The following is a 27,395-nucleotide window of genomic DNA, read 5'->3' as shown; positions in this document are numbered from 1 at the left end:
AATGGTACGGTATCCAGACTGTTAAACCGGGACCAGGCTTTTTCCTAAATGGATCTACACGTGTTTCTCTAAACAAGAACCAGACTAATTTCCCGAGAGGAACCAGACTAATACAACATCAATTTGGACACACTGAGTTGAATGGAAAGAAACAGACCATTTCCGATTGGAGATTTATAGATTTGATCATGGTGTGGCCATACAATCTTCCCTGATTACACAGGGACAAATACTGTACTTTTATCCATACATACAACAGGATCCGACTACTTTTTCCTCCCAATATCTGTTTGCTTTACGCTTGGACGGGACAGAAACAAGATGACCACAACATGACAAAGTTCTAATTCCCTTCTGATGGATGCAATGGCATCCATCATGGCGTCTCTGTGTTCTCAAAACTTCTAAATGGACAACTGGAATCTGGTAATTTACAGTGTCAGCAGAGAATCATCAGAAGGCAAATGTACCGCATGATGATTGAAAACAAAAACCCACATCAACATTGAACATACCAAGCGCAAAAACAAATTGACCAGACTCCAGGAGGAAAAAGGAAAGTGACCAAAAGAAATGCCCAAAGTGAGACCATAAATCAGTACAGCCAAGCTGTATATACAGAATACTAAGAGGGGTTAGTGCTAAAGGATACATACCTGTGAATGGTCTGGTTTCCATCCAATCATGTACAGTATCTGGAATGTCGCCGGTACGGACCCATCCTCATTTCCATACATGTCTAATGCAACCACAAAAAAGAGAGACGAGAAAACATAAACTTAAAAAACGTGACACTAAACTGACTGAACAATTTGAAGTCGAGCCCAAGACAAATTACGTGTCCTAAATGCTGATATTGTTTCCTTATAGCTCCGGGAGTACCAAAACCTGATTTTTGTTATGTGTGGGTGTGTGTGATATAATTTATCAATATACTACTAGCTTTCCCTGTGGTGCCCCTAACCTGGCAGAGGTAATCGTGACATTCCTAACAAAAATGCAGCTGCCTTGGCTGTAAAGTTACATTCCCGCTCCCCGGCCTACAAACTGGGAAAACAAGTGTTGTGTGAGGTATACAAAGTGATCTGCTGAAGGCACTTGAAATCCCGCTACCCGAGAGGTCTTTTTCATTTTTCTTCAGTTGAAGAATTTTTCCACAAAAGGAGGTATAAATATTTTGTCTCTCACTCTCCCGGAGTAATGCCACACAGTCGTGCGTTTACGTTCTTTGATGGTTTAGTTTAGAATCACCCCACAGCTACCCGATGAAGGCAGTGTCATTTTTTAGGAGTCAAATTGATATTCTACGGACACTGAACCCTGGGGAACAGTTTCTTATCTCCGATCCACAGTGAACATTATGTGAGATTAAATCAACGACACAGGTACACTGCTTAGAAGTTCTTTCTTTGGATTTCTTCTCCCTTAAAGGTCTGAGTTGCAACTGTGATTGCATTAAAGGTTAGCAACACATTCCAGTCTCCATTTCAGTGACTGTATGTTCCTATGATAGAGCACGGATACAATGATCGTTTAGATAATTTACAACCATTTCAAGCGTTCAATGGTATAGTCTTTAGAAAGTAGAGCTAGATGTTTGCCTCTCACAAACAGCTATTTCAAACAAGGGTATCATAACTGAACTTCATGAGGATATCAAAAATAGCTTTCTTAACATAAAAACAACTTTTCAATGAAAGACTGCAATGAGACACTTGGAAACTTGAATGTAACAGCACTGTTTAAAAAGTCTAATGCTACATGGGTAACCCAAACGATTCGGTCAGTTTGATAAAGAAACACAAAGTTGCAAACTCAAACTATGCATGTTTGAGATGTAATTACAAGAGTCAGAAAGGGAAAACAAGTCAACTTCGAATCAACACGGATATGTTGGAAGCCAGCACGGCTCCCTCCTAGTGCAGTCTCCACTGTAACCAAACCAATCACGCATCTACACTTGAAGTAATTACAACGCCATCGAATAAGCCAATATTTGCTCCTATCTCATTAACACTGCACTTCACTTCCCTTCACTACTCTATAGCCAAGGTCTTCCCCATATAAATGTGCTAAATTGGTTCCCTTTGTGTGAGATTTCCTCTCTAACCTATGCTAGGTCGTCTCAGGCAGCTGATCGGAGGTGAAAGAGGAAACCGTCTAAATTAATGTTGGTGTCTGGAAATGATTAGTCGTAAATGATGCAGGCAGCTTTAACCTGTTAACCAGACTTATCATGGTGACTTATTGATCAACTTTCTATCTGTGGCACTGTGTCGTGTTTACTAACTTCCGGGACATTACACCAAAAACGTGCATCTCAAAACGCAACAAATCTCAAAATATGCCATACCACCTGTTGATTAACGTTAATCATACAGTCAAGCAATCTCTTCATTTTAAAGTTGTGAGAGCACTCCATTAGTAAGATACCTAGGAAGAAACTATAAATAAATAGTAAACTATTATTTAGTTATAGTTATTTTTAAGGTGTGTTTGTTAATTTTTAAATGCTTAAATGGTCTTTGCCCTTTGTATCTGTATGATCTTGTTGCTACTATACCTGTTGTTAGATCTACTCGTTCTGCTAGTGATGTTACTCTGTTGATCCGCCCCAGAGCGAAGCTGGTTTCTGCAGGTGATAGGATGTTCTCTGTAATTGGCCCTGAACTGTGGAACCAGCTTCCTAAGCAACTTAGGGAAGCCAGTAATGTTGATAAATTCAAGGCTAGCCTTAAGACTAATCTTTTTAAGCGTGCTTTTTTAAACAACTAAGTACAAGTACATGTACATATGTTTTGGTATTCTCTGTAGCAATTCCAGTTTTTTAACTAGGGTTTATTCTCTGTGTTTTTTAATCATTGATTGATGGTTGTGTACAAATTCTGCATTTATTATTTGCTGCATGTATATGTTTACTGTATTTTCTAATGGGTGTTTTAATTGTATGGATTTCAATATGTTTTCTATTAATTGTTCAGCGCCCAGGAGCATGTTTACATGGATAGGCGCTATATAAATTTCCATTATTATTATTATTATTATTAAACTTGCGGGTACAACCATGCACTGCAAAAACTGGTATGGGGTGTTAAATTGATTCTCTTGGTATCTATATGTGACAATACCGACATGGTGTTAATACCACCAATGATATAGTAATTGGAATAAATAACACCATGTTGGTGTTGTCACATAAAAGATACCAGAAAGAATCAATTAAACACTCCAGTTTTTGCAGTGTGTGTAAATCCCTTTTGTGTGAGTGTTGGCGCTGAGAAGAGCCGTTGTGGTATCGACGTTTCGAACAGTATGTACTGCTCGTCTTCAGGAGAAAACAGACGAGCAGGGGCTGTTCGAAACCTTCTCAGAGCCAACACTCACACTAAAGAGATTTACACATGGTTGTACCCGCAAGCTAACTAATTGTCTACAGTTTACTTTCTATTTATCCACACCATGCAAAGCTTCACACAAAACCTGACAAGATATATTGATAGGAACTCTCGTTGAGAGATGCGGATTATACTCATGCGATGAATAAATTCATGCTACCAACCTCCATGCAGAAATGCACGTAGACTTTTCAAAATGAATGACAAGCAAGCTCATAATTGGCGAATGTATAAACGAAATTTGTTCAAATATCTTTTGTTTTCCCCACTAAATTCCACACAGGTGTTTGTCAAACAACTGTATCTCTTGGTTTTCTATAAACCATTTTGTACATTGAAAGAGCATTACGTAAAGCCACGTTCTGTATCACTCAGAGAGCATCGATTTGGAGTTTGGAATGTACAAACATGTTACACAACGAAGATGTACACTGGCCATGGCAGAACAAAATGTATTTCCCTTCCTAAAGGGTAATTTACGATTGCATAAACATCGCGTTGTCTCCCAAAACACTTTATGATAATATCTTCGGTTGCTAATGGCAATACCAATAAATCACTATCGGATAGAAACAGGTAAAACGAAACAACTCATGACAGTAAGCATTATCAATAACAATGTGTGTAATGTAACTGAATCTATGTTGATGACATGACTGATCAAGAGCTTATAACCACAACCCTACAACGGCCCTTTCGAAACCACGGCTTGGGCTTTGGGTTCTGCTTCAGCCTCCGTTATCTCGTCTGAAGCCCTGAGGACTTACGCATCAAACCACGCGTAATTGTAACAGGGTTGAGCTTATAGCCTAAGCCGAGTCTGGATCCCAAGCCGAATTTCGAAAAGGGCCATAGCCTCTTCTTCTTGTATGTCAATAATCAAAAATAAGAAAAGTGTTTATTTGTCCCCCCATTTTGACACAAATCATGACATTTTAACTAGTGCAACCCCAGACTTCAGTAGTACGGTCGATGGTATATGCCTTTTTCATTTTCCTGACCTTTTTCTGAGACTGTTGTTGTTTGAAACAATAGGCCTATAGATAAATACCGATGTTATTGTCATTCACAAGATATTTTTGAGAAAAGAGGTAGATTTCATGCTGTGAATCACAAGGAAAGAGTAAGTCTCCCATTTTGACAATTTATTGATTACTTCATCCAAACAGCTGTAGGCCTACTTCGTATCATGACCTTTAAACTGATGCAATACCCGACTTAAGTATTATATGTTCAATTTTACCTTTTTTTTCCTGAGAATGTTGTTGTTTGAAGCAATATAACCGATGGTATGTCACTAACAAGATATTTTATAGAGAAAGAGGCAGTTATATGCTGTGAATCACATTGTAAGCAGAGCATGAATGAATAATGTGAGTAACACAATATATTAACGTTGCCCTATACACACGGACTGTCTTTCACACTGTATCCATTTCCCACTTTATAACAACTTAGGCCGACAGATATTAAGGCCACTGGTCATAAAAAAGCCAACCCTCTATCCACAGATTTAATAAATCGTCCTTGTAGAATGTCTAATGAGATGATTTACTTAAAGTACCCGTAATTACAAGATGTCGTCAGCTTGAGGACAAACAAAATGGAGTTTAAACCGTGTCTGACAGAGTAATTAGACCAGCCCAGCGTTCTTCATCAAGCAAGCATTTCAGGCCGGGGCAACATGCCAGGGCCGGGAGAATAAATGATGTTTGGGTGATGAGTGTGAGGGTCCAAATGTCCACACAGTTGCTCATCAGATGGGACAGGTTGTCTGGCTACAAAGTATACGCTCCATCCATTATCCTTCAAGATCAACAGGGCAGAAGGTTGTTGAAACGGATGCGGAAGCGAGATACATCTCGTAACCATACAGGTATCTTCCTGGATACCAGAGATTTTTTTCCTGCCGAAATTGCCAAACTATCATTCCTGGAACGGGTGATTTATAAAAGCCCCTCTTTTTTTCTAGCCTCGCAAAAACAGGAGATACGATAAAGTTATCTCACACATCTGCAAGCGTGATGACGGGGAAAATTTCCCCCTCAAGTGTGGAAAGCGTACATGGAAATAAGTGTTTGGGCAGCTTTAGATTAAGCTCTTCTCCGTTACGTAGATACCTTGTAGAGTTGCTGGGATAGTGGTAAAAGTGTTGATAATGAGCAAAATACCTTTATCATGCTGTATCCATCTTGGTCGTGTTCCTTGTATCGAATAACAATAACGAATGCTAATACTCATTTTGCAAAACGGAACCAGACTAATTTGTTCTTCTAGAGTCGATTTGGTTACATTGACATCAATGGGAAAAAATCAAGATGGCTGAACCATGTCGATGGTTTAGATCGAATTCCATAACTGCTCAAGTTGTTTCTCCCCTATGTACGATTTCTAGGACATGTTCACACCAAAAGGCCTTACAGTACAAGTCCACTGACTCAGCGATACTGAAATGGATGACAAACTTGGAAAGTGAACCGTCTATCGTATAAATAATTCAAGCGTGGGTAACAACATTGATGCCTCATTAAACATGAATCACAATTCTGGTCAAAGTTGGTTGCGTACGAACTTGGATGCATGCCAGTGATGAGGAGTAGAGTTGACACTTCACTCGAGAATGGAGGCAGGACACAACACTCTGCATTTCGTGGTGAATTAGTCATTTTCATTTCAAGTACGGTACTTTAGCATAAAAAGTGCATCAATTCCCATGGAGGAATCTTAGTGACTGATATGTGAATCTATAAGAAAAAAACATTACCAATGTGCATTTGACTTTCAGGGTTTGTGTACGGCCAATTCGATCGTTTGTTTCAGATGGTGTACTACTTCCTTTTACTGTAAGTGTAATCTCCAATCAATCATTTGTGTTCATGCAACAGCCCAAACTAACAACAGACACAACATAACATTGAGGTAAGGACAAAGTTTCAAGAACATTAAACTTGAGCCGATGCAATAATTGCAAATGTACAAACCATAGATCGACCAACGTGATACCTCAGTGTGACACACGTCCCCTTAACACATTGAAAACAGTCTAGATCGACCAACATGATACCCCAGTGTAACACACCTACCCTTAACACAATGAAAACAGTCTAGCCTGTTTCTGCATTGGCCTAATTTAGATTCAGTGTTCGAGTTACCAATTCGTCATCCCAACCCATCAAGCTGCGAAGCTTTATCCACGATGGGGAAACATGACCAATGTGGCGGTTCACTTCCAAATATATGACTTGGGGATAGGGTAACACAAACCTCAAAAATACTTCAATTTATTGAATCCAAGCTCCCGAACTGGCAAATTGCACTGAGGAAACGTCTCCATGTTAACTAGTATAGAGCTCTCTTTCATATCCGTCATTATTTAAAGGTGAAAAATATATACGATCTGAATGAAAGGAACAAATTTTTTATAGAGTTCAGACTATTATATATACAGCATTAACAACGCCTAACATGTAGACACGAACAGTAACACCAAATGTGTGCACGTTGTAATTGCACACATCCTAGGTGTATAGCCACCATCATACAAAAGAGAGATGAGGAAACACGTGTTGCAGATCTTGTATTTGAAAAAATCATCCCAAACTTTTAGCTGGTTCCTAGGAAAATCACGATAAGATCATCTGCAGAATCAGCTTTTAAAAAGGTGAAATTCTTGTATGACTGTGGTCAATTATAAAATTATTTGTAGTTAAGCCTGTCATAAAATCACCACGATAAGGACTCTTCAAAACAACCACTTTAAATTTAAATGGCAGTTGGCACTTGCATAAGTTTCCGCTTAATTAACAGTATAATGCAAGAAAGGTCGTGAATTCTACGGAGCCCCAGGAGTGCCATCCACATTTAAGAACAAAACGACCTTCTGAAATTTGAATGGTCGACTTGCCCGACAGTTTATCTCGTTAAATCTTAAAGTCACCTGGAAATAGAATCTTTCAAACATAGGAGTATATGCTTACGAACAATAAAACAATTTTTTTAGTAATTGTTTGTCACGATTTATATGTTTAAAAAATACATAAAGTTGTTTGGGGCTGACTCCGCCTACCCCTTTTGTGACGTCAATCGAGGCAGACTTTGCCTGCAATGCGTATAGTAAACACACGTGCAAAGTACATGTACGTCCAAGTCGTGAGTTGGTACGTTTCAAAAAGTGTTTTTCTGCATTCAGCAGCAATACACCTGGTCGGCATTGCCGGGAAAAAACCAAAAAAATCTTTTTTTGAAACGTACAAACTCACGACTTGGTCCGTACATGTACTTTGCAATTGTGTTTACTCTACGCATTACAGGCAAAGTCTGCCTCGATTGACGTCACGAACAGCGCCCTCTCGAGTCGGGTCTACTCTTAAATTTGTAAATAACATAAGAACTGATTTTTTAAAATCTTAGTAAACTGTTTATTCACATTCCACTCATCAAAACACATATATTAGTGGCAAAAGCTTTATTTTGAAAAAATACCACTTCCAGGTGACTTCTGTGAATATTGTTTGTGTTTTACCCATGCATTTTAGTGCAGATGTCTTATCACTAGACTGCCGAGCTTGCTTGCTATAACTGAGGCAGTTAAAATCCTATTTTTAGCAGATGGGACCACAACGATTTTAATAGAGCAACCATTTCAAAAGATTGTACTGATTAGAGTGTCCTGATTGCAAATCGGATTGAAAAATTGAAAATTCATGAAGTGTCCTGACGATGACTAGAGCAAGCTAGTCGAAACGTTGGGACCAATTTAAGAACTGACTCCGCGGTAGTACAGTTATTACGATCCTATAAGCTAAAGTGGTAGTCCTGGCCTATTTTCTATACCATCCGCCCGGGTAATAGTTAACAAGCAGGACAGTTCTTTTCAGAACTGAGAAGTCTCCCGAACATCCGATAAATCTACTCGTGGTAGTAGAATAAAGAAAGACAGTTCTCTAAGAACAAACTAAATTCTAAGATTGTTTGAGACAAACTTCCACATCACATCCCCGATGCAAATTGAACACCTCACTCCAATTACTCTAGAACATTCATTTCATCAATTTGAGATGGGTACACAATATCGTACATCATCAGAATACATCTGAACTGACAACTCCTTAATAGAAGAAAACAAGCCAGCTATGTCAGTGTACTCCACTGTACACCTATCGCACATTCCAGCCACCGTGAAGCCAGCTAGATTCAGAGGAAACACGGCTGGATGGAGTCTGTTCTCGAGGTGACAACCCATCCTGATGGATTCTACAATGCCCATCAGCTCTAGAATATATAACCCCCACAAACTTCTCTCTCCCCCCCCCCCCTTATCGCAGACAAATTTTGAGTTATCGTTGCGGGGCCCCCCTCAAGGAGAGAAAATGACATCACCTTTGTAAATGGCTGCAGCTGCAGTGAGGGTGTCCCGTCGTAGTAAGCTCTTGCGTGTCCACGATGCGTTGTTCTCCCCCATGCCCTTAAGGTCGTGCAGTAATTCCAGCATGGATGGATAGTTCACAGTTACCTCATCAATATCCTGCATATCAAAAACACATTCAGTTGCAATTCAATTCAATCATTTTTTTTTTCCATAGTGCTCAAAAAGGGAGAATAATACACAATAATTCTGAGGCCTCTCAAAATCAAATATTTTATTCGAAAATTCCTCCCTTTTCGAAGAATACGTGACTTCAGAGGGAGCTGTTTCTCACAATGTTTTATACTATCAACGACTTTCGATTGCTCGTTGCCAGTAAGTTTTTAATGCTCATTTAAAAAAATATAGTAATTACCAATAGTGTCCAGTGCCTTTAGGTCAAAGACAGTCAAGAACAGATCAAGAACATGATTCATGAAATGAAACGGGAAACAATGTAATGGATACAGAGCAAACCAAAACCAATACGAAAGGCATTTTATAAAAGACATAAAGGCTTGTTTTGAAATGCCTGTGACAAGAAGTACATTACGAGGAGGAATTCCAATGAGGGAAGCAGACATGAAGGGATAGGAATAAATAAATCAATACTCCTGCTGCCTAAGATGATAATTAGAGGGATCACAAATGGCTCAATTAATGTCACCACTGTATTGTGTAAATCCTCTAATGTTGCTTATTGAGATAATAGAATGAGTGGGAGACCATGGCTGTTGATTGAAAATTAAATAAGTACATCTGTGAGTAGATTGTATTATGTATACATGTCCATCTTGTTGGGATGTGGTTAGGCCAAACGTCTTGGAGACAAATTTATGAATACAATTCAACCCAACAGTTGCCTTTAGGTTAAGCTGAGCAGCTTTTGTTTTAGGCGTCATAACGTTGTCATGAACACACGTATACCTATATCCATTGGTTATCACAGAGTAAATATATTGTTTACTAAATTGTTTTACACCAATAAATTTGTTTGTGTACTTCCAGGCAGCACAAACACATTTATACCTAGGTCTATAAACAGAGAATGTAAAATATATACTACATGAAACAAGCCTGAGGATAAAAAACACAAAAAACACCAAACAAACATCTAAAGGCAATCCAGATGATAAAAACCTACAGGGCGCAACAAGTATTGGACAGGAACAATCATACCACGTACCATGATCAATTAAAATGTAAAAGTAATTACACATAAAATATACGACAATAATATATATATATATATATATATATATATATATATAAATTTCATTAAAAATTCATTAAAATCTCATAATAATTAAAATTACTTAGATGATTGAAGGTCAATTTTAGAATACATTGACAGTGAAAAATCACCAGCCAAAACCCGACCATGTAATATAACTCCATCCCCATAGTACAAGTCCAATGCATAAACAGTTAAACTGTTGCACAAAATCAGGTAAACATGAATCAAGCATGAATCTTGGCCCCTTGAAAATAAGTAGGAACATTTGTTTTCCAGTCAAGGGTTGACTTAATTGTGTTTTTTTCATTGGCAAAAACAAATCAGAAGTAAGACCTAAGTAAGAAGAAGATCAGAGTATACACAAGAAACCACAAGTGAATCAGAATAGTAGGAAAGTAAACATATGAAAGCAAACTTATATCAGAAAGAGCATGTTTGTGGCCGGATTACTTAGCTAATACTCATGGGAGTCACAATGTTTTCTCCTACAGGGTAGGACTATTATAAGTTATACCACAAAAAGGGAAATTAATAAGAGCAGTAAGTGTTCAGTTAATAAATGTATAAAATGCACCCAACCATGGTTTGGTGATTTCATAATGAACATATTGACAAAAAAGTAGAAACCTATATATTTACCTCCTTTTGGAAAGGTGAAAGTAAAACAAAAACTATACGTATTGCTGTATGTAGATTTTCCTTATCCGGCTTTTCCTGAAAAGGGCGGGAACAATTGTTTCCAGCCTCAGAGAAAAACCTCACGCAGTTGCCATAACACCTAAAGCTGTTAGAGTAGTCCCTGACACTGCCATTACACACAAATCTCACAAACTCCAAACAGAAAGTCAAAGCTATATGGTGACATAACAGATGGGGTCCTCACAAGTCTGAAATGACGGTGTGGAAACAATCATCCGTATCAGCGATTAAAATTCATAATTTATAAGTCGCTTTTATCGAAAGGACAATGCAGTAGTACTAGTAGCAGGTGCAACAACACCCCAAGGTCGGTGTTAGGAGAATGGTTTCTAAGACATCAGCCCCGGCGAGATGTAACAAGAAAGAAAAAAAGTATATCCTGTGAAACATATAAATATGTAATAATTTTCACAAAGTCGAGAATAGCACACCTTCATTAAAAAAAGATGAAAAGCTGTTTGGACGCAACGGAAACAACTGCAATAACGGATTACCGTTGTTTAGGAAACGTGATTCATCTTAAAGGTGTTATTGTGCTCGCCTGGCTGGGAATACTGTACACAAAAACATATGAAATTGTTTAATTCGATTGACGAAATCCTGTCTTGTGAGAGAGTGCCGGAGTGGCCGAGACAATTGATTTGTGCGGGTGAATGTCAAGCCAGAAGCAAAAGTGTCTTAAGAAATGATGAGAAGGACAATTGATTCCACTTCAATAGCAATCATACAAGAAACACTGAGACGAGCGTAACTTGATTTGTCAAACTATTACCATGGAGGATCCACGAGAGTCCACAAGCGCACACGTGACAACACTCGCTGGTTCATTCACCCTCAGATTGTTCAATCGTTCCGTAGGCCCTTTTCGAAACCATGGCTTCAGCTCCAGATTAGGCTCAGGGCCCAATTTCATAGAGCTGCTTAAGCACAAAATTTTGCTTAAGCAAAAAAAATCATTGCTTAGTAAAATCAGATTACCGGCCAAGACTCCACTCAATTGGTATGCTAAGTAAACAACAGCTAAATATCAGTCACAAGCAAAGTATGTTGCATGAAATTTTGGCCAGTAACATGTGGAAAATAAGCGAGCTATTTTTTTGCTTAAGCAGCTCTATGAATTTGGCCCCATAAGGCTAGCATGTGGATGTTTTGATAACTGCGCGTGCTTTACGTATACGTTGTGCTCAGCCTTAAGACCAGAAAACAGAAACAGAGGTGCATGCTGGTCTAGCTAGCGCTCGAATTTGATCGCTAGCTAGACCAGCATGCATCTCATTCAACAGTTCGCCGTTGTGCAATGAATATTTGCGAAAATGTCCATAAAGAAGAACAGTCACAATGTAGCAAAAGCAATAACAAATAATTGGATGGCCTCGTCCAAAGGTATCATTTCTAGAAACAAAATGTTAAAACAGTTAAGATGAAAACAAACAAAAAGCATTGGCAATTTATGTAAAAGGCTGCAATAACAATGAGCATTTCCCAAAATGCTTTTTGGTCTAGCCATAAGCAATAACAATTAATTGAACGACCTAACTCAAACATTTTTTCTAGAAATACAATTTTAGGATGCCCAAAAAAGGCATTAAAACAAACCTTGGCAATGAAATATACTGGTATGTGATAAATTCCAGAGAAAAAAAACCCAAGTAGGCCTATATTGTTTGAAAAATAATAAAACAGTATTCACTCTTTGAATTAGGTCAAACAAATTGTTTCTCTCGATGTTTTGTTGTAAAATATTTTTTGTCCACCTACGTTCAAGCAAATTTTAAGCCGTCGATTTCACCAAACTCCTCCTAAACTTATGATTAGTCTTAGAACTATAGGACGAGTTAAGTTCCGTATATCCAAAGACGTTGGGAAGTTATATTGAACCCATACTAAGTTAGGACGAGTTGCTCGTCCTAATTGAGATATGATGCTAATCCTAGCATTTCGTGAAATCGACTGCAGGCTGTTTTCTTTGCCATGTAATACTCTCCCCAAAAGAAATAATAAGATATCTACAAGGCATCTTTTGCCGCCATTTATCGGTTGTCATACCCGTGGCCATTGAAAACTTTGGTAGAGTTTCAGATTTCCATAACACAGCTGCCCTTTAATTCAAAACTGACTTGCACTTCCGAAAAAGTATCATTCAATTGAAGGTCTAAAACACTGGCTCATGTTTAAATCCTTTAGTGCATAATAGCTTTATAAAGCATTTATTTACGCCCAACGGCAATACAGCAATATAGCCCTTCTAATTCCATTTCCACAAACTCATCCCCTATAATCTGATATGGACACAAAGAACATGACATTTACAAAAAGCAAAAACACATGAAATATTGCTCAGACAGACACTCGATTTTCTTGAAATGAGCATGCATTTATGAAGCAGTAGTGTTTCTTATCAATCACTGAGCGTTATTTATTCAAGAGATTCCTTAGAGTGCAAATATAAAATACCAGGGAATAATACTTCATACAAGAAATGCCTTTCTCCAGCACAATGCCTCACCACTTTTTAATCCCAACAGGTCATCTCCCACTGGCCGGGAATCATTGATGATTTTCTTCGTCTTCTCTTTCAACGCAGTTCCCAGCTGAATCCTCCGAACTAAATACTTGACACTTCACAGATTTTAAGGAGAGACACAGACTGACCCTCAAATGGATAGACTGTCACGGTCAAACAGATTGTCAATATACACCTCGCAGTGTTATCAAAGTCAACCACCTGGAGGTTGCCAACGACACGAGCCGAGAATCACAGAAGCCGACCTCCCCATCTATATGATCCAACCCCATTACCTCATGGCCGTGGAAACAGATAGTCTTCCCGGAGATTTTGGAGGCTTGTTAAGACAATTTGCTGGCCACTGAGGTCTTGATGATGACGAAGGTCTGTAAGCTATATGTTTTTTACACTCTGTTGTCAGCTTGTAATTTGAATGGAGAAGGCGTTGAAAGGTTGATACGGCACACGATTATGTGAGAGTGAGGTTGTTATTGTTTTTATATATTTCTGGTAATGAAACAAAGGACGCCGCATACGTGAACGTGCCTGCAAGCCCGAGGAAACCTGTAAACAAGGGTGCTTACAATGTGGACCAGAAACACTGAGGGTAGTAATCCCCTACTCTTTAGCGTTCACAGTTCTTTTAATCCTAGTATACAGGGACCTACGGCTTCAGTTTACATCCGCAGGACAAAGCAATTATGGTAAAGTATACCTTGCTCAAGGAGTCAAGGACAGGAGTGTCACCCGGGACTCGAACCCCATACTCTGGCGATCAGAAACAGAGCTTCAGTATGTTGCTCTTAACCACATGACACGGCAGTGGTTCTTATAGGAAAGAGTGTGTCCGATCGACCTAAATAAAAATGCCAGCAACATTAGCATCGATCAACAGCATCAGCTGCTATTTGTGTAGAAGCGTTTGACTCTTTACATCAGTACCTCCACTAACAGTTGGAGCATATTTGCAATTATCAGGAATCAACAGAGTGTCCACAGCATGCAACAGCTACTGCTGCATGGCAGCACCATGCAACCAAAGCAGCTCAATTTAGACATGATGGAAGTTGGTACCTCCAATACTTCACACAAAAATTCTTAAGTGTTTTTTTGTAGACCTATTTCGATCTAAGGAAAGAGCTTTCTAATGATGTCCACAATCAACATTTTAATACTAAACAAACCAAACCACCTTTTTTACCACACCCCTTCCCTTGATTTCTGAATTATTGTCCTCATGTTACAGTTCAGGCAAGTAAGAAGAAAAACCCATTAAAAAAAAAACACAAAAAAAAAACAACGACAACAATTTTGGGAAACAAATATTTTCAAGTTACCAATTTATATCACGTAGGCCTATAAAACTACATCATTAAATACATCTTGTTGGAATACATTAATACATGTACTGGTCAGTGTTGAAATTGTATATAGGCCTATGTTAATGCAAGAAACATTAAACTGCATTTGAAATTGTATATAGGCCTATGTTAATGCAAGAAACATTAAACTGCATTTGAAATTGTATATAGGCCTATGTTAATGCAAGAAACATTAAACTGCATTTGCTTGCAGTGCAGAGACCTTTTCAGTCCCATGGGACAATATGGATAGACAACTAAAACCACTGTAAATCAAATTAGCATTCATTTAGTCGTGTACATGTCGGCAAGCATGAATGAATAAAAGGTCGTCTTCTAAATTAAAAAGTCGTTGGAATAATTGCAAGTGACTCATCAAAGTAATATCAGATTTCAGTATAAATTAGTCTGGTAGACGCAACGGAAACTCTTCGCTTAGCCTGAACATAATGACGTCACACTTTCCAGACTCGTGAATTACGCCAGAGATCTGCATTTTAGCACACGTTCATTAGCACCTTTGACCTTCCATTCATTCAACATGGTTTTCGTGGTTCTGGAGATTTGCAGTTAAATCCGTATGTGCCAACATACAAAGCCGATACCTGTCTTTATCCTTGCGGGTACAGACAGGGGGACCAGTCTAACTCTTTGCAACCACTCAGCCCATCACATAAAAGCGTCACCAAACTGTCCCTATAGCGTGTATTGGCACATTCAGCCAAAAGCTTAAATTCTAGATTAATGTTTCAGGAAAATAGTGCTGATTGGAAAGAGATCTGTCTCGTTACGTCTCGTTCGCCACTCGTCGCCCAAGGTATATTTAGTCTTACTGTTCAGACTGCTGATTAGCACAGCAAGAAACATGGCTACTTCTATTACTAGTCACTCTGCATTCTCACGGTGGGTATCATAGCATAAGACCTATGAGCCAAAGTACAGGATTGGCAAATAATCAGTGATTCAAAACTCATATTAGTATTATCTAATGATACCAACATTTCCATCTGAGTATTGTTTGAAGCGTTGCATGGTGTGAATAAATAGGAAGAAACTATAAGTATATAGTACACTTATGGGTACAACCATGTGTAAATCAGCTTTCTCCTGAAGACGAGCAGAGTATACTGTTCGAAACGTCGAGACCACACCAGCTCCTTTAAGACACAACAGAGATTTACACATGGTAGTAGCATGGTTGTAGTTCTTACAACTGCCATTATAACACCCAAAAATCATCTTACAGCTTATTCCAACTGCCGCAACCGAGACAAGAATGTAACCATTGGCACAACATCCCTATCATCAAAGCATGCACCGTTTCCACTTGTTGGCAGCTCCATCTTTTTACTAAAAGGATGCATCGAATATGATGAAAGTTCACAGATTGGTTCTATGGTATTTGGTGCGTTCATGGAAAAACAAATGGACGAAGAACAAAAATGTAACTCATTCAAAACCCCACACTGATTGGTTGAATGGTGTGTTCAACGAAAAACCAAAAGGATGGGGAAAAATATGGTAACTCTTACTACAAAAAACTCTGATATCTACCTTTAAGCAAACTCTTCATTTCAGTCCAGACGCACATCACCCCGGCAATAAATTACTGTAGTGACTGTAAGGGAAGAAGCTTCACGCGACCTTTGTGCTATCTAGAGCAATTAACCTGCACTAGTGTTTCCCCAAGACGTGGTTAGAATTTTTTCTTCTTCTGTCCGTTAATGGCTTAAAAAATAAACTCGGAAGTCCCGCATTTTAACTCAAATCTCTAGTGGTGTTTGAGAGATGAATGGGCATATTCACTGATATGAATGACCACATCAACGCAGCAGCCACCACCAGCGATCATTAATCAGATTTGGAAGACAAGAAATGCATTAGCCAGAACCAGGAATGACGTTTGAATGCTTATTATTAAATATATAAATAAATAAATTGATCGATATGAATAAATACCATTCTCCCATCATAGACCGATGCAGCTTGCCTGTGTCTACGCAGGAAACATCAATAGTTACCAAGGAAGGGGAAGGTTCATCTTGGACAGAAATAACAAAACACATTGTCAGACAATTTCACACATCCACCGGTGGGCACGAACTGCAAAAGCTGGATTACTTTTTAATTTTTAAAGTGAATAAAGTGAACATCTTCAAATCAATACCGCTCGTACGGATGGTCTGCCCCGACTTGACGATAGCCCCAACTAATTTACGAACACGTTAACCACATTCAGCTTTAAGAGAGGTAAAGCTGAGTGTTAGTCCAAGCTTTGAGTTTCACATAGAAGTTGCGTAGGAAAAAAAAACACAGCATGTCTTATTCACATAAGAGATTACACTTTGATTAGGTTGATGAAAGCCTTCCTGAAATGAAATCTTGTTCGAATGACTGCATCAGTTTTGGTCACAGTAGACCCCAAGGTCGAATATAGATAATACTATATGAGGTTGATGAGTGAGTGAAATGTGGGTTGGGGTTGTGGTTGGGGTCGGGTGAACCATCTGAAGGTGAATATTAATTTAGTTCTACCCATACACACTGATGTGTGTTAGCACTGAATAACTCTGTACTTTCCACCGAGTTCTATGAAAAAATCACTGTTTACTCAGTACTTTCCCGAGTTCTGTTTAAAAAAAAAATCCACAGGCATACTACTTGGGTGGGATTCGAATCCACAACCTTTGCAATTCTAGAGCAGTGTGTTACCAACTAGACCACTGAGAAGATGAAGATGAGTAAGATTCAAACAGGTGATCAATGGATGACTTGGGTGGGATTCGAACCCCAGACCTTTGTAATTCTAGAGCAGTGTCTAACAAATTAAGCCACTGAGAAGGTGAAGATGAGTAAGATTCTAACAGGTGATTAATGGATGACTTGGGTGGGATTCGAACCCCAGACCTTTGTAATTCTAGAGCAGTGTCTAACCAATTAAGCCACTGAGAAGAAGGTGAAGATGAGTAAGATTCTAACAGGTGATTAATGGATGACTTGGGTGGGATTCGAACCCCAGACCTTTGCAATTCTAGAGCAGTGTCTTACCAACTAGACCACCGAGAAGAAGGTGAAGATGAGTAAGATTCCAACAGGTGATTAATGGATAACTTGGGTGGGATTTGAACCCCAGACCTTTGCAATTCTAGAGCACGGTCTTACCAACTAGACCACAGAAAAGAAGGTGAAGATGAGTAAGATTCCAACAGGTGATTAATAGCTGACTTTGGTGGGATTCGAACCCAAGACCTTTGCAATTCTAGAGCAGTGTCTTACCAACTAGACCACCGAGAAGGTGAAGATGAGTAAGATTCCAACAGGTGATTAATGGATGACTTGGGTGGGATTTGAACCCCAGACCTTTGCAATTCTAGAGCAGCGTCTTACCATCAATAGACCACCGAGAAGAAGGTGAAGATGAGTAAGATTTCAACAGGTGATTAATGGATGACTTGCCTGCGACTGGTAGTATGTAAGACTCATTATAAGACAGGGAGGATACCGGTTACAGAGGAAACTAATCCGTCACGCACAAGGAGCTATGCTCAATCAATTATGCATCACTTCTGATTACTCATCGTAATATTTTTAGAACTGATTTCAAGAATAGTGACAATGTTTAATATTTCATATATAGTCTTATGAGTGGGAGTTATGGATGGGGATCAGTAGTAGAGCATCGAATTGTCAGATGATGAGCTTTAAAAAGTGATTAATTGATGATTGGGCGCACTAGAGGGGAAACTAATCAGGACTGATACATCACTTGAAATACTTCAGATTACTCATGTACAGGCCTAATTGCTGTTTGGGTTGCATTATACATTCAACATAAACTTTGCCAAGTTCGATATGGGCAGTAACTTGTGACCAAGCAAGGAATTGCATAGCTGACATTATTCAAATCTAACTCGCAAATGGTTAACTGGGTTTTGAAACAAGTAACAAGAAATAAACAGTTCAAATGTCCAACCGTTCATAGTTTTCACAAGTTTGTTTCTTCATACACTTTATTTGATGAAAGTATTTTTTGTGATTGACAGTAACGGGCTGTAGTGACACTGCCCATTCTCGCTATGTGTTGAAACAATATTCACAAATAACTCACTCTAAACTCAATGCTAAGTGGATCTTTACCACACCAACCATTTTGTATAATGGATGATGATTGAATATGAAACCTATACACTGATGCCTGGCGTTTTATCAATCAATCAATCCCTCTCTCTCTGCCTGGTGCATAAAACATGTGTTTAAAAACGGTCTCCACAAACCTTTCTAAAATCATGAGGGGGAACCCCCCCCCCCCCCCGTGTGATGGCAATTACCACCGATGTTGGATTGGGGTGAGGGGGTAATTAGCCAGTATGACAGAAAAGATCCGGTTTTTACAGCGAGTCGTCCGAGTCCGATTCCACCCCTCGACCATCCCGTCGCGTTAAAGGCACTGGACACTATTGGAAATTACTCTAAATAATTGTTAGCATAAAAACTACCTCAGTAACGAGCAATGGAGAACTGTTGATAGTAAAAAAACATTGTGAGAAACGGCTCCCTCTGAAGTAATATAGTTTTTGAGAAAGACATACATGTACCGTCGAACTAAGTTTTAGACTTCAATTCGATACCACGGCAGAGCATCTGAAAGCACACGAGTGAGAAGACTGGTCTTTGTCAATTACCAAACATGTCCAGTGCCTTTAAGCCAACACGTTATTCTTGCCAATGAATTATTGTCTTTATTGATTAAGTTTACAACACCTCCTGATAGGCTTGTTATCGTACGTCTCCTCCTAAAAGCAAAACCCTTCAATATCACTGCGTCAAATTACACCATGGACCTTTGGAACTGCAGTTGGAGTGGTTCTTGGCTCCATCAAACAATTTCCGATGTCTGCCTTGGCAATTAGCCTCTTCAACACAATATATGTATGTATATAATAATATAAATTTTGGTTTTTAATGTGTTGGCAAAATGAAATACCTCGGATGTTGTGCGGCACTGTACTTCAACAATTTGGAACAGGGGACATTTGGCCGTCTCCTGAAAATGCGTTGCTCTTTATTTAACTGTTCTCGTTCGATATTACTTGTCAAATAATAGGCCATATGTCAAAATTATTGTGAATATTGTCTCAAAGAAGAAAAACACTCAGGAAAAAAAAATCTAATTATGGGTTTGTATGTACACTAGTAGGTTAATGATTGTTTAACAATCTTCCTGTTAAAGTGTTTGAATGTGTTCAACTAAACAGCGGAATGCAATGTTCAACTGCAATAAATTAATAACGAAGCATAATTTCTGTTTATAGTTTTCCCCTCCAGCATCAGCAGCCCTTCATCATTGGAATTCTTTACCACCATCCTTGATGTCATGCACCAGCATACCAACTATATTAAGAGACAGCTAAAAACACATCTGGTGGCGATAGCTTTTAATAAGTCACTTAAAGTTATTTGTTTTCATTGTCAAGATTTCTTATATTGCGCCTTGATAATTTATAATGGATATACGCACCCTATGATAATGATTACTTACCATATAATTTTATAACAAACAGTTATTGTTGCACATGGTTACACACCATGTAGTATAACAATGTTACACGCTGTGTGATATACTAAACGGGTCCTTGTGTTTTGCGACACCTTCGAGGGCAAATGACACACTTGACTTGCCTCCTCTAGTGTTTAGAACACAATGGACCCAAACAGTGCACACCAATTGCATAATGGACCACTGTGTACACAGTCTACTAAAAATAAACTATATATCACGATTCCGGGGCCTATGGGAACTGACCGTGTTCTAGGTCAGTATGACCCGAAATCTATGTCGAAACAAGCCCTAAAAGAGCCAAACAGACACAGAATACAGTTTAAAAAATTTCCAGCTCAGTCTGACCTCGGAACTGAGACGGTTCTGACCCAGGAGATTTTTAGAGTGTATGATAAGAGTGCATGTGATCACTCCTTCTATAATATGGGAATGTATCGCACAAGCAGGGTGATCTTAACAATGTTGTCTTAAACAGTCTTTATATTATAAGACTGGATTTGAACCAACAACTTGATCGCTGTCCAACAACCACTTTGACCGGGTAAAGCATTTTCACTCTTTTTGGGTTCGAATCCACACTCAAAAACATACAAATGCTTTATACATTATTGGCAGTCACTATATGTCAATGAGTCACACTAACACATGATGATTGATATTAACGAGACATAACCATGCAAACAATTCATTTCTATAAACTATTACAATTAGTTCATTTCTATGAACTATACAACTATAAACTACATCTCACGATGAAAAACAAACCAGATGACTCACTCTCACTATCTGTTTTTCCGTTTTCTTCTTTGGCGTGCCATATCCGGCTTTAGCAATTAACAATAGCACCTGGGATTTCTATTGCAAATGTCATCACAATATAAAAGGTTTGCGTGACTGTTTCGCATTCTCGTTAACTTAATTGCAATTATCACTTCATCAAAATGAACAATTCCACAGTGACTCAACATAAGTAGCATCTACACATGGTGTTATTCAGTAAGCCAGTGGTGTAATTATAACCACACATTTAAAGAAAGACAATTTCGAAAACAAAACACACACAGAGAAAGAAAAAGAAATGTAATTTAAAAAGGTGTTCAGGAGCACTATTTGCATCGAAATGTTAATGTAACTTAACGTAGCACCAAAACTATAGGAGCATATACGTGGATCCACCTGGGTTTGTAGGAGGAAGTTCTGGCCAATCAGAAACTAGTTTTTCGATTGCCGTTTTCCAAACACCTGTTCTGGCCAATCAGAAACTAGTTTTCGATTGCCGTTTTCCATACACCTGTTCTGGCCAATCAGAAACTAGTTTTCGATTGCCGTTTTCCATACACCTGTTCTGGCCAATCAGAAACTAGTTCAGACTGCCGTTTTCCATACACCTGTTCTGGCCAATCAGAAACTAGTTTTAGATTGCCGTTTTCCATACACCTGTTCTGGCCAATCAGAAACTAGTTTTCGATTGCCGTTTTCCATACACCTGTTCTGGCCAATCAGAAACTAGTTCAGACTGCCGTTTTCCACACACCTGTTCTGGCCAATCAGAAACTAGTTTTTGTTTGCTGTTTTCCCTACACCTCTTCATCGCACGTTATGTCATTTACCATTGCTGTAAGATATCTGCCTTGGAGGATTAACACAAATACATTTCCTGGGGTGTAAATACAAGTAGTAATAAACACTGAAATTACTACATAAAACTTCCAATCTCAAAAATACAGGTTTCAAATGGGGGGGGGGGTCGACTCTGGGGGGACTTGTTCCATTAGTTACGCTACTACAGTTCACATGGTTACATAAACTGATGTGAGGAATGTGGAAACACTTTAAATGAGTTTGGTTTACTATTTAATGAATCCATGCATTTACCCTTACCCATTATCACAAGTCATTTCGAATCAATGATCGAGTTCATTTTATTTCAGATGTTGTTATAGATGGTATAGTTGAAAGTATAGAGTGATTAATGTGCACTACTTCAGAATGGGAACATAGTCCACGCTAGTCCACTCTAACAAAATTTTAACAACATTTCCTTAATGCGTGATGTATGGACGCTATATAGTCTAGTTTAAAGGGAGTGCATGGTTTTAACAAAGTGTCAGTAAATAAATTCCACATTTGATCAACCAATAAATTAAACAAATGGCCAGCTCAATTTTCGTTTTTAGTGAAAAAATGGGAAAATATGTATATGGGTTAAGGCTTTTTCAAAATAGGCCATTGGTTCCATTTTATGCAACATTAGATTCATCTAAAAATGAGTTATCAGTTTTACTACAATGGTTTGTATTGTGACACTACACTTTTTTAGCAATTAAGATTGATACAAAAATCTCAACTCTTTGTAAGATCAAACCATGGCTTTTTATTGCTTTTAGATTTTTGATTTCCCCCTCCAAATCAATAAACAAAGCTCGCCTAATAAAAGAAAAAACCTTCCCTAATTGGGGTAATGTACAACCTTTAAGCACTGCAGTTGCACATGGCGCTGCCAGCCTAGATTCATTCGTAATTAATTTAGATTTTCAAGTACCGTTAACTTTGGTCATGACAAGCTCTCCTTCACCGAGGGTTGAACATTGCACCAGTATAGAACAGTACATTAATGTCAGACAAGCAACCGTGTTTTGTCGTCTGCTGTTTTAATTCAAATAAATTATTTCCAATAGTTCTTACGCTCTCTCCATTTGTACACAAGTGCAATTTAACGTGACAAAATAAGGCACTTTACAATTCTGATTGATTTGAGGTAAGGTTAAGGTGAGATAAGTCTAATTTTCATAATGTTTGGTCAGAACAGTAAGTTTCATGAACTTGTTACTGCTTGTGTCAATTTTTGTGAAGTAAGCGAGCATAAGCTTTATACACCCCTCCATACAACCCATCAGGCCTGAATTTCATGAATGCAAACGCCTTTCTGCCGGAAGCATAATTTATAAAACATGTTTGTAGAATTACAATTCCTGTAAAGCAGAAAGAACCTCCGACTGACAGGGTATACTGATAAGTAAAATGGGAAGCTTAATGGCTTGTACTCGGTGACACTTGACAGTTCCCTGCAGATTTGTAAGCTAACATGTATGGAATAAGTCCCTGGATGTTTCAACCAGATCCAGCAGCAGTCCAACTGTACTTTCATCTGATTAATTAACACAAGTTGACCGTGCCATCTTCATTTCTCCGAATAAGAGGCTTCCCCACCGTCCAGGAACAGGCCGTCCCGATCTCGAGCAGACAATCTCCACGCAACCTATAGTCAGAAACCAAATCTCAGCAAACACACAGGAGGCATGGCAGAAATTATTGACCCATTTTCCCCAGTCCCTTGTTTGATGGAAAAACAAAGAGAGGGAGAAAGTGAAGAAGAAAAAAAATCCTACGACAAAAAAATTGCCAGTGTCTTTCTACATAATCAAGTGACGCTGAACTCGGGTTACACAATGTAGTTGAGGGAGTCTTGTCATAACTACTCGCTGTTGTACTTTCATCTTTCCAATGTTGTTTTCATAGCCAGGAGGAGTTAGTCAAGGAACTTGTGAGAGGAGTGTATACACAACAACGAGTTGAGAAAGTACAATTTGAACAATCAACCCATGCGGTCTGTCTCTGTTACATCAAACAACACAAAGCGATATTTGCCATTGCCATGTGAATGTCCTATAGAGAACACGCTAAAAATATCCCAAGTATTTTGAGAAGAAACGGAGAAAGGCTAAATAAGAATGAGGAACGATGGCAGAAGAGGGTGGTAGATGGGGGAAGATTAGAGGGAGGGTTTGAACTTGTTAGGGAAACGGTCACTGGCAGAGCGATTATGAGCACCTGACTCAAGATCGATGTGGTGTCTGATCACACGGCAAAAAAACTCGACTCAAGCTGTGGTGGTGTTTCTAATCACACTGCTAAAAACTGGGTTGTTAAAATTGTCATCATTGGTGTTGTGACATATTGATACAAACAATGAAAAATTGAATGAAAAATGAAAAATTCAAAAAAAGAAAAATTTGCAGTATAGGGTGTTAAAGAAACACAGTTTTCTGCTATCATCTAATTTAACTGGTGTCAGTTATTTTCACACACTACGGGGTTAATTTTGGTTCTCTCTTGAATATCTATGTGACAACACCCATGATGTCAATTTTAACACCCAATTTTGGCACTAGTGTCCCTGAGAAAGATACTTCACGTATCGCCTGTAAGATTGATAATGCAGGTAAAAGAACACAGAACACTTATCATGGAAGAGACGGGGGGGGGGGGGTTAATCCCGGTGTTGTGGGGTTCACATAACAAGCACCCTTGTTAACATCACATGAGCTGCAGTGATTAAGTTTACCTATGAGGCATTAATGGACTCATTACCAGAAATACATAATACTAATGACTTCAAAAAATTTTCTGCAGTAATGCTCATAAGCCTTTTTGAGATATGGCAGACACAATGCTACAACACTATAAGGTTTGGGTAAAATTGTGTTAAAAAATACAAGTTTCGACACCCACACCACAAAACTAGCTTAGATGGAAAATCTTCCACACCAGCACATCTAAATGTCAAAGTCAGGATCACACTCTGAATTCCATTGGGCAGGTTTCTATTTGAAAACGTGCAGCAAACATAGCCAGTGGTGATGATGTGCCTTCTCATAGGGACACGCAGGTGGAACAGCCATGTCATTACACATTTTATGATCCCCAAGGGAAATTCCCCCACTTCTGGTAACTATGCTTCACCATTTCCCCACACCAAGCGATGCCTTCAACACAAACGGGCCTGTTCCACCATTAATTATAAATGGAGGAAGTCTTTAAATGTGATGGAAATAATGACCTTTGGAAAAGTGTATAAATATTCATCACAATATAATACAGTAGTAAATGTCAAGCGAGGAAGGTGAAGAAGATAGCAAGTTTGCTGGCATCCACCTTTAGTAATTACATCAGTTATACCGACACAGCTGAGTATAGTTTAAAGACTGTGGACACTGTTGGTAATTGTCTAAGACCAATCTTCTCACTTGATGTATCTCAACATAATATGCATACAATAACAAGCCTGTGAAAATTTGAGCTCAATCGGTCTACGAAGTTGTGAGATAATAATGAAAGAAAAAACCCCTTGCCGTACGAAGTTGTGTGCTTTCAGATGGTTGATTTCGAGACCTCAAGTTCTAACTCCGAGGTCTCAAAATCAAATTCTTGGAAAATTACTTCTTTCTCGAAAACAACGTCACTTCAGAGGGAGCCGTTTCTCACAATGTTTTATACTATCAACCTCTCCCCATTACTTGTTACCAGTTAAGGTTTTATGCTAATATTTATTTTGAGTAATTACCAATAGTGTCCACTGCCTTTAAAGGCACATGGGTTGGTTTCACAATGAGTTAGGAGATACTAAAAAAAGACTTGAGGCTAAACCATAAGTTATAGGACGAGTAACCCGTCCTAACTTGAGACAAGACTAGTCTCTTTGTTAACCCCCCCCCCAAAAAAAAAAAACGTTGGTAATTGTCAAAGACCAGTATTTTGACTCAGTTGGTCATCGAAGTTGTAAGAGAGTGAAAAACACCCTTGTTGCACAAATTTGTGTGCATTCAGATCCCTAAAAAGGCTTCAAGCCTGAAGTCTTTTCATGTTTGAGTAAGAAATTAACACTTTCTCAAAAACTACGATGAGTGAGCCAATTCTCACAATGTTTTATACTATCTTCAGCTCCCCTTTGCACACTACCAACTAAGTTCTTATGCTAACAATTGATTTGAGTAATTAACCAATAGAGTCCAGTGCCTGTAAGTACTCGTAAAAGCAGAGGGTACTACTACAGCCTTAACTTATAGAAGATCAAATTTCAAGTGAAACGTCAAGAGTTTATTTAATAATCTCCTGTAAGAAAAACCTTGGAAACTTTTTTTTTAAAGGGAACTTAAAGTTGTCTTAATTGTTTTTCAACAACTGAGTAAAATCTTTAAAATAACCAAACCCCTAGAAAATCATCACACATCAGTAAAGAAAGAATGAGCAAGAGAAAGAGAGAAAAAATGAAGAGAAAAGGATAAAAACAACTTACAATTGTCAGCATGTTGAAGCCTGCCCTCGCCAATAGATTACCAAGGTCCTGCATGTCTGTGAAAGGTGATATGTGCGGTGCAAAACCCTTCACATTGAAAGAAGGAAGAAAGAAAAAGAGCGATATCAAGTTAACTGGACGTGCATAATTTTCCAAGTGACGAATTATTTGATTTGAAATCTCAACTTGTCAACTCATGGAGTACAATGTTTGAATATGCCAATACGGGACACAAAACACTGAACTTGGTTCTGCAGACAACAATATTCTCCTCAAGATTATAATTTGTTTCAGAAATCTTAAAATAACTAAATAAGTCCACCTACACACACTACACACACTCTACCATTGATTAATCAAAGTTGCCTTTAGGGTCATAATTATGAAACTTGAATGAAATGTTTTGGAATGACATTTGCAAAGAGGCAATGCTAATGCATCCTGTCCATGAAGTCAACCAAAAACATTGAACCCAGTGCTACAGAGAACAATTAAAGTGCTGTTCATACGACAGCAATTAAACTAGGATCCCTTGCTTAATTTTAGCATGGTTGTAAAAAGTAGCAATGTTTGAAATTGCTGTCCTCTCACACGAGGTACATTTTGTAAAAGTTTACAACCATGCTACAATTTAGCAAGGGACCCTTGCTAAATTAAATTACCCACGTGTGAAAAGCCCCTTTCACAAGTGGGCAATTTAGCAAGGGCCACTTGCTAAGGGGCTTAAGCCCCTTTCACACGTGGGCAATTTAGCAAGGGTCACTTGCTAAATTGTACCATGGTTGTAAAATGTTACAAAATGTAACCCGTGTGAAAGGGCAATAATGTGATCTACAGTCCAGGGTCTCTTGCAAAATCAATGCTACATTTTACAATCATACTCAAATTAAGCATAGGACCCCAGTTAAATGGTTGTCGTGTGAATAGCACTTTAGTACTTATTTGAGGGGAAAATTTGTGATACTACATGAATATTGAACCGAATTTGATGCAACAAACAGTGATGAAAGAGCAGCCCCAGGGGAACGAGTAGTTCAGACACCACAAAAATTTGAATCTCAAAAACTGACATTAAGGCCAGTTAGGGAGATTCAAACCGTTGGACATACTTTCACTATTATTAATTCCAGACTGTTAATAACAAGTAACCGTTTGAA

General features: G+C 38.5%; 1 protein-coding gene across 1 annotated transcript in view; it reads right to left on the bottom strand.

Annotated features, from left to right (window-relative positions):
* LOC139947872 (arginine-hydroxylase NDUFAF5, mitochondrial-like) overlaps window positions 1-27,395 on the bottom strand; it is a 113,247-nt gene that overhangs the window by 4,769 nt on the left and 81,083 nt on the right. Inside the window, exons 9-11 of the mRNA XM_071945703.1 lie at window positions 26,239-26,325; window positions 8,775-8,919; window positions 657-739 (exon numbers count right to left, since the gene is read on the bottom strand). Coding sequence (XP_071801804.1) covers window positions 657-739; window positions 8,775-8,919; window positions 26,239-26,325 — 315 coding nt within the window. The remainder of the gene's footprint in view (window positions 1-656; window positions 740-8,774; window positions 8,920-26,238; window positions 26,326-27,395) is intronic.

This window comes from Asterias amurensis, chromosome 1 (assembly GCF_032118995.1).
Source record: "Asterias amurensis chromosome 1, ASM3211899v1".
In the NCBI taxonomy this organism is placed as follows: Eukaryota; Metazoa; Echinodermata; class Asteroidea; order Forcipulatida; family Asteriidae; genus Asterias; species Asterias amurensis.
The sequence above is the reverse complement of the archived record's forward strand: the minus strand, read 5'-3'. Positions and strand labels throughout refer to the sequence as shown.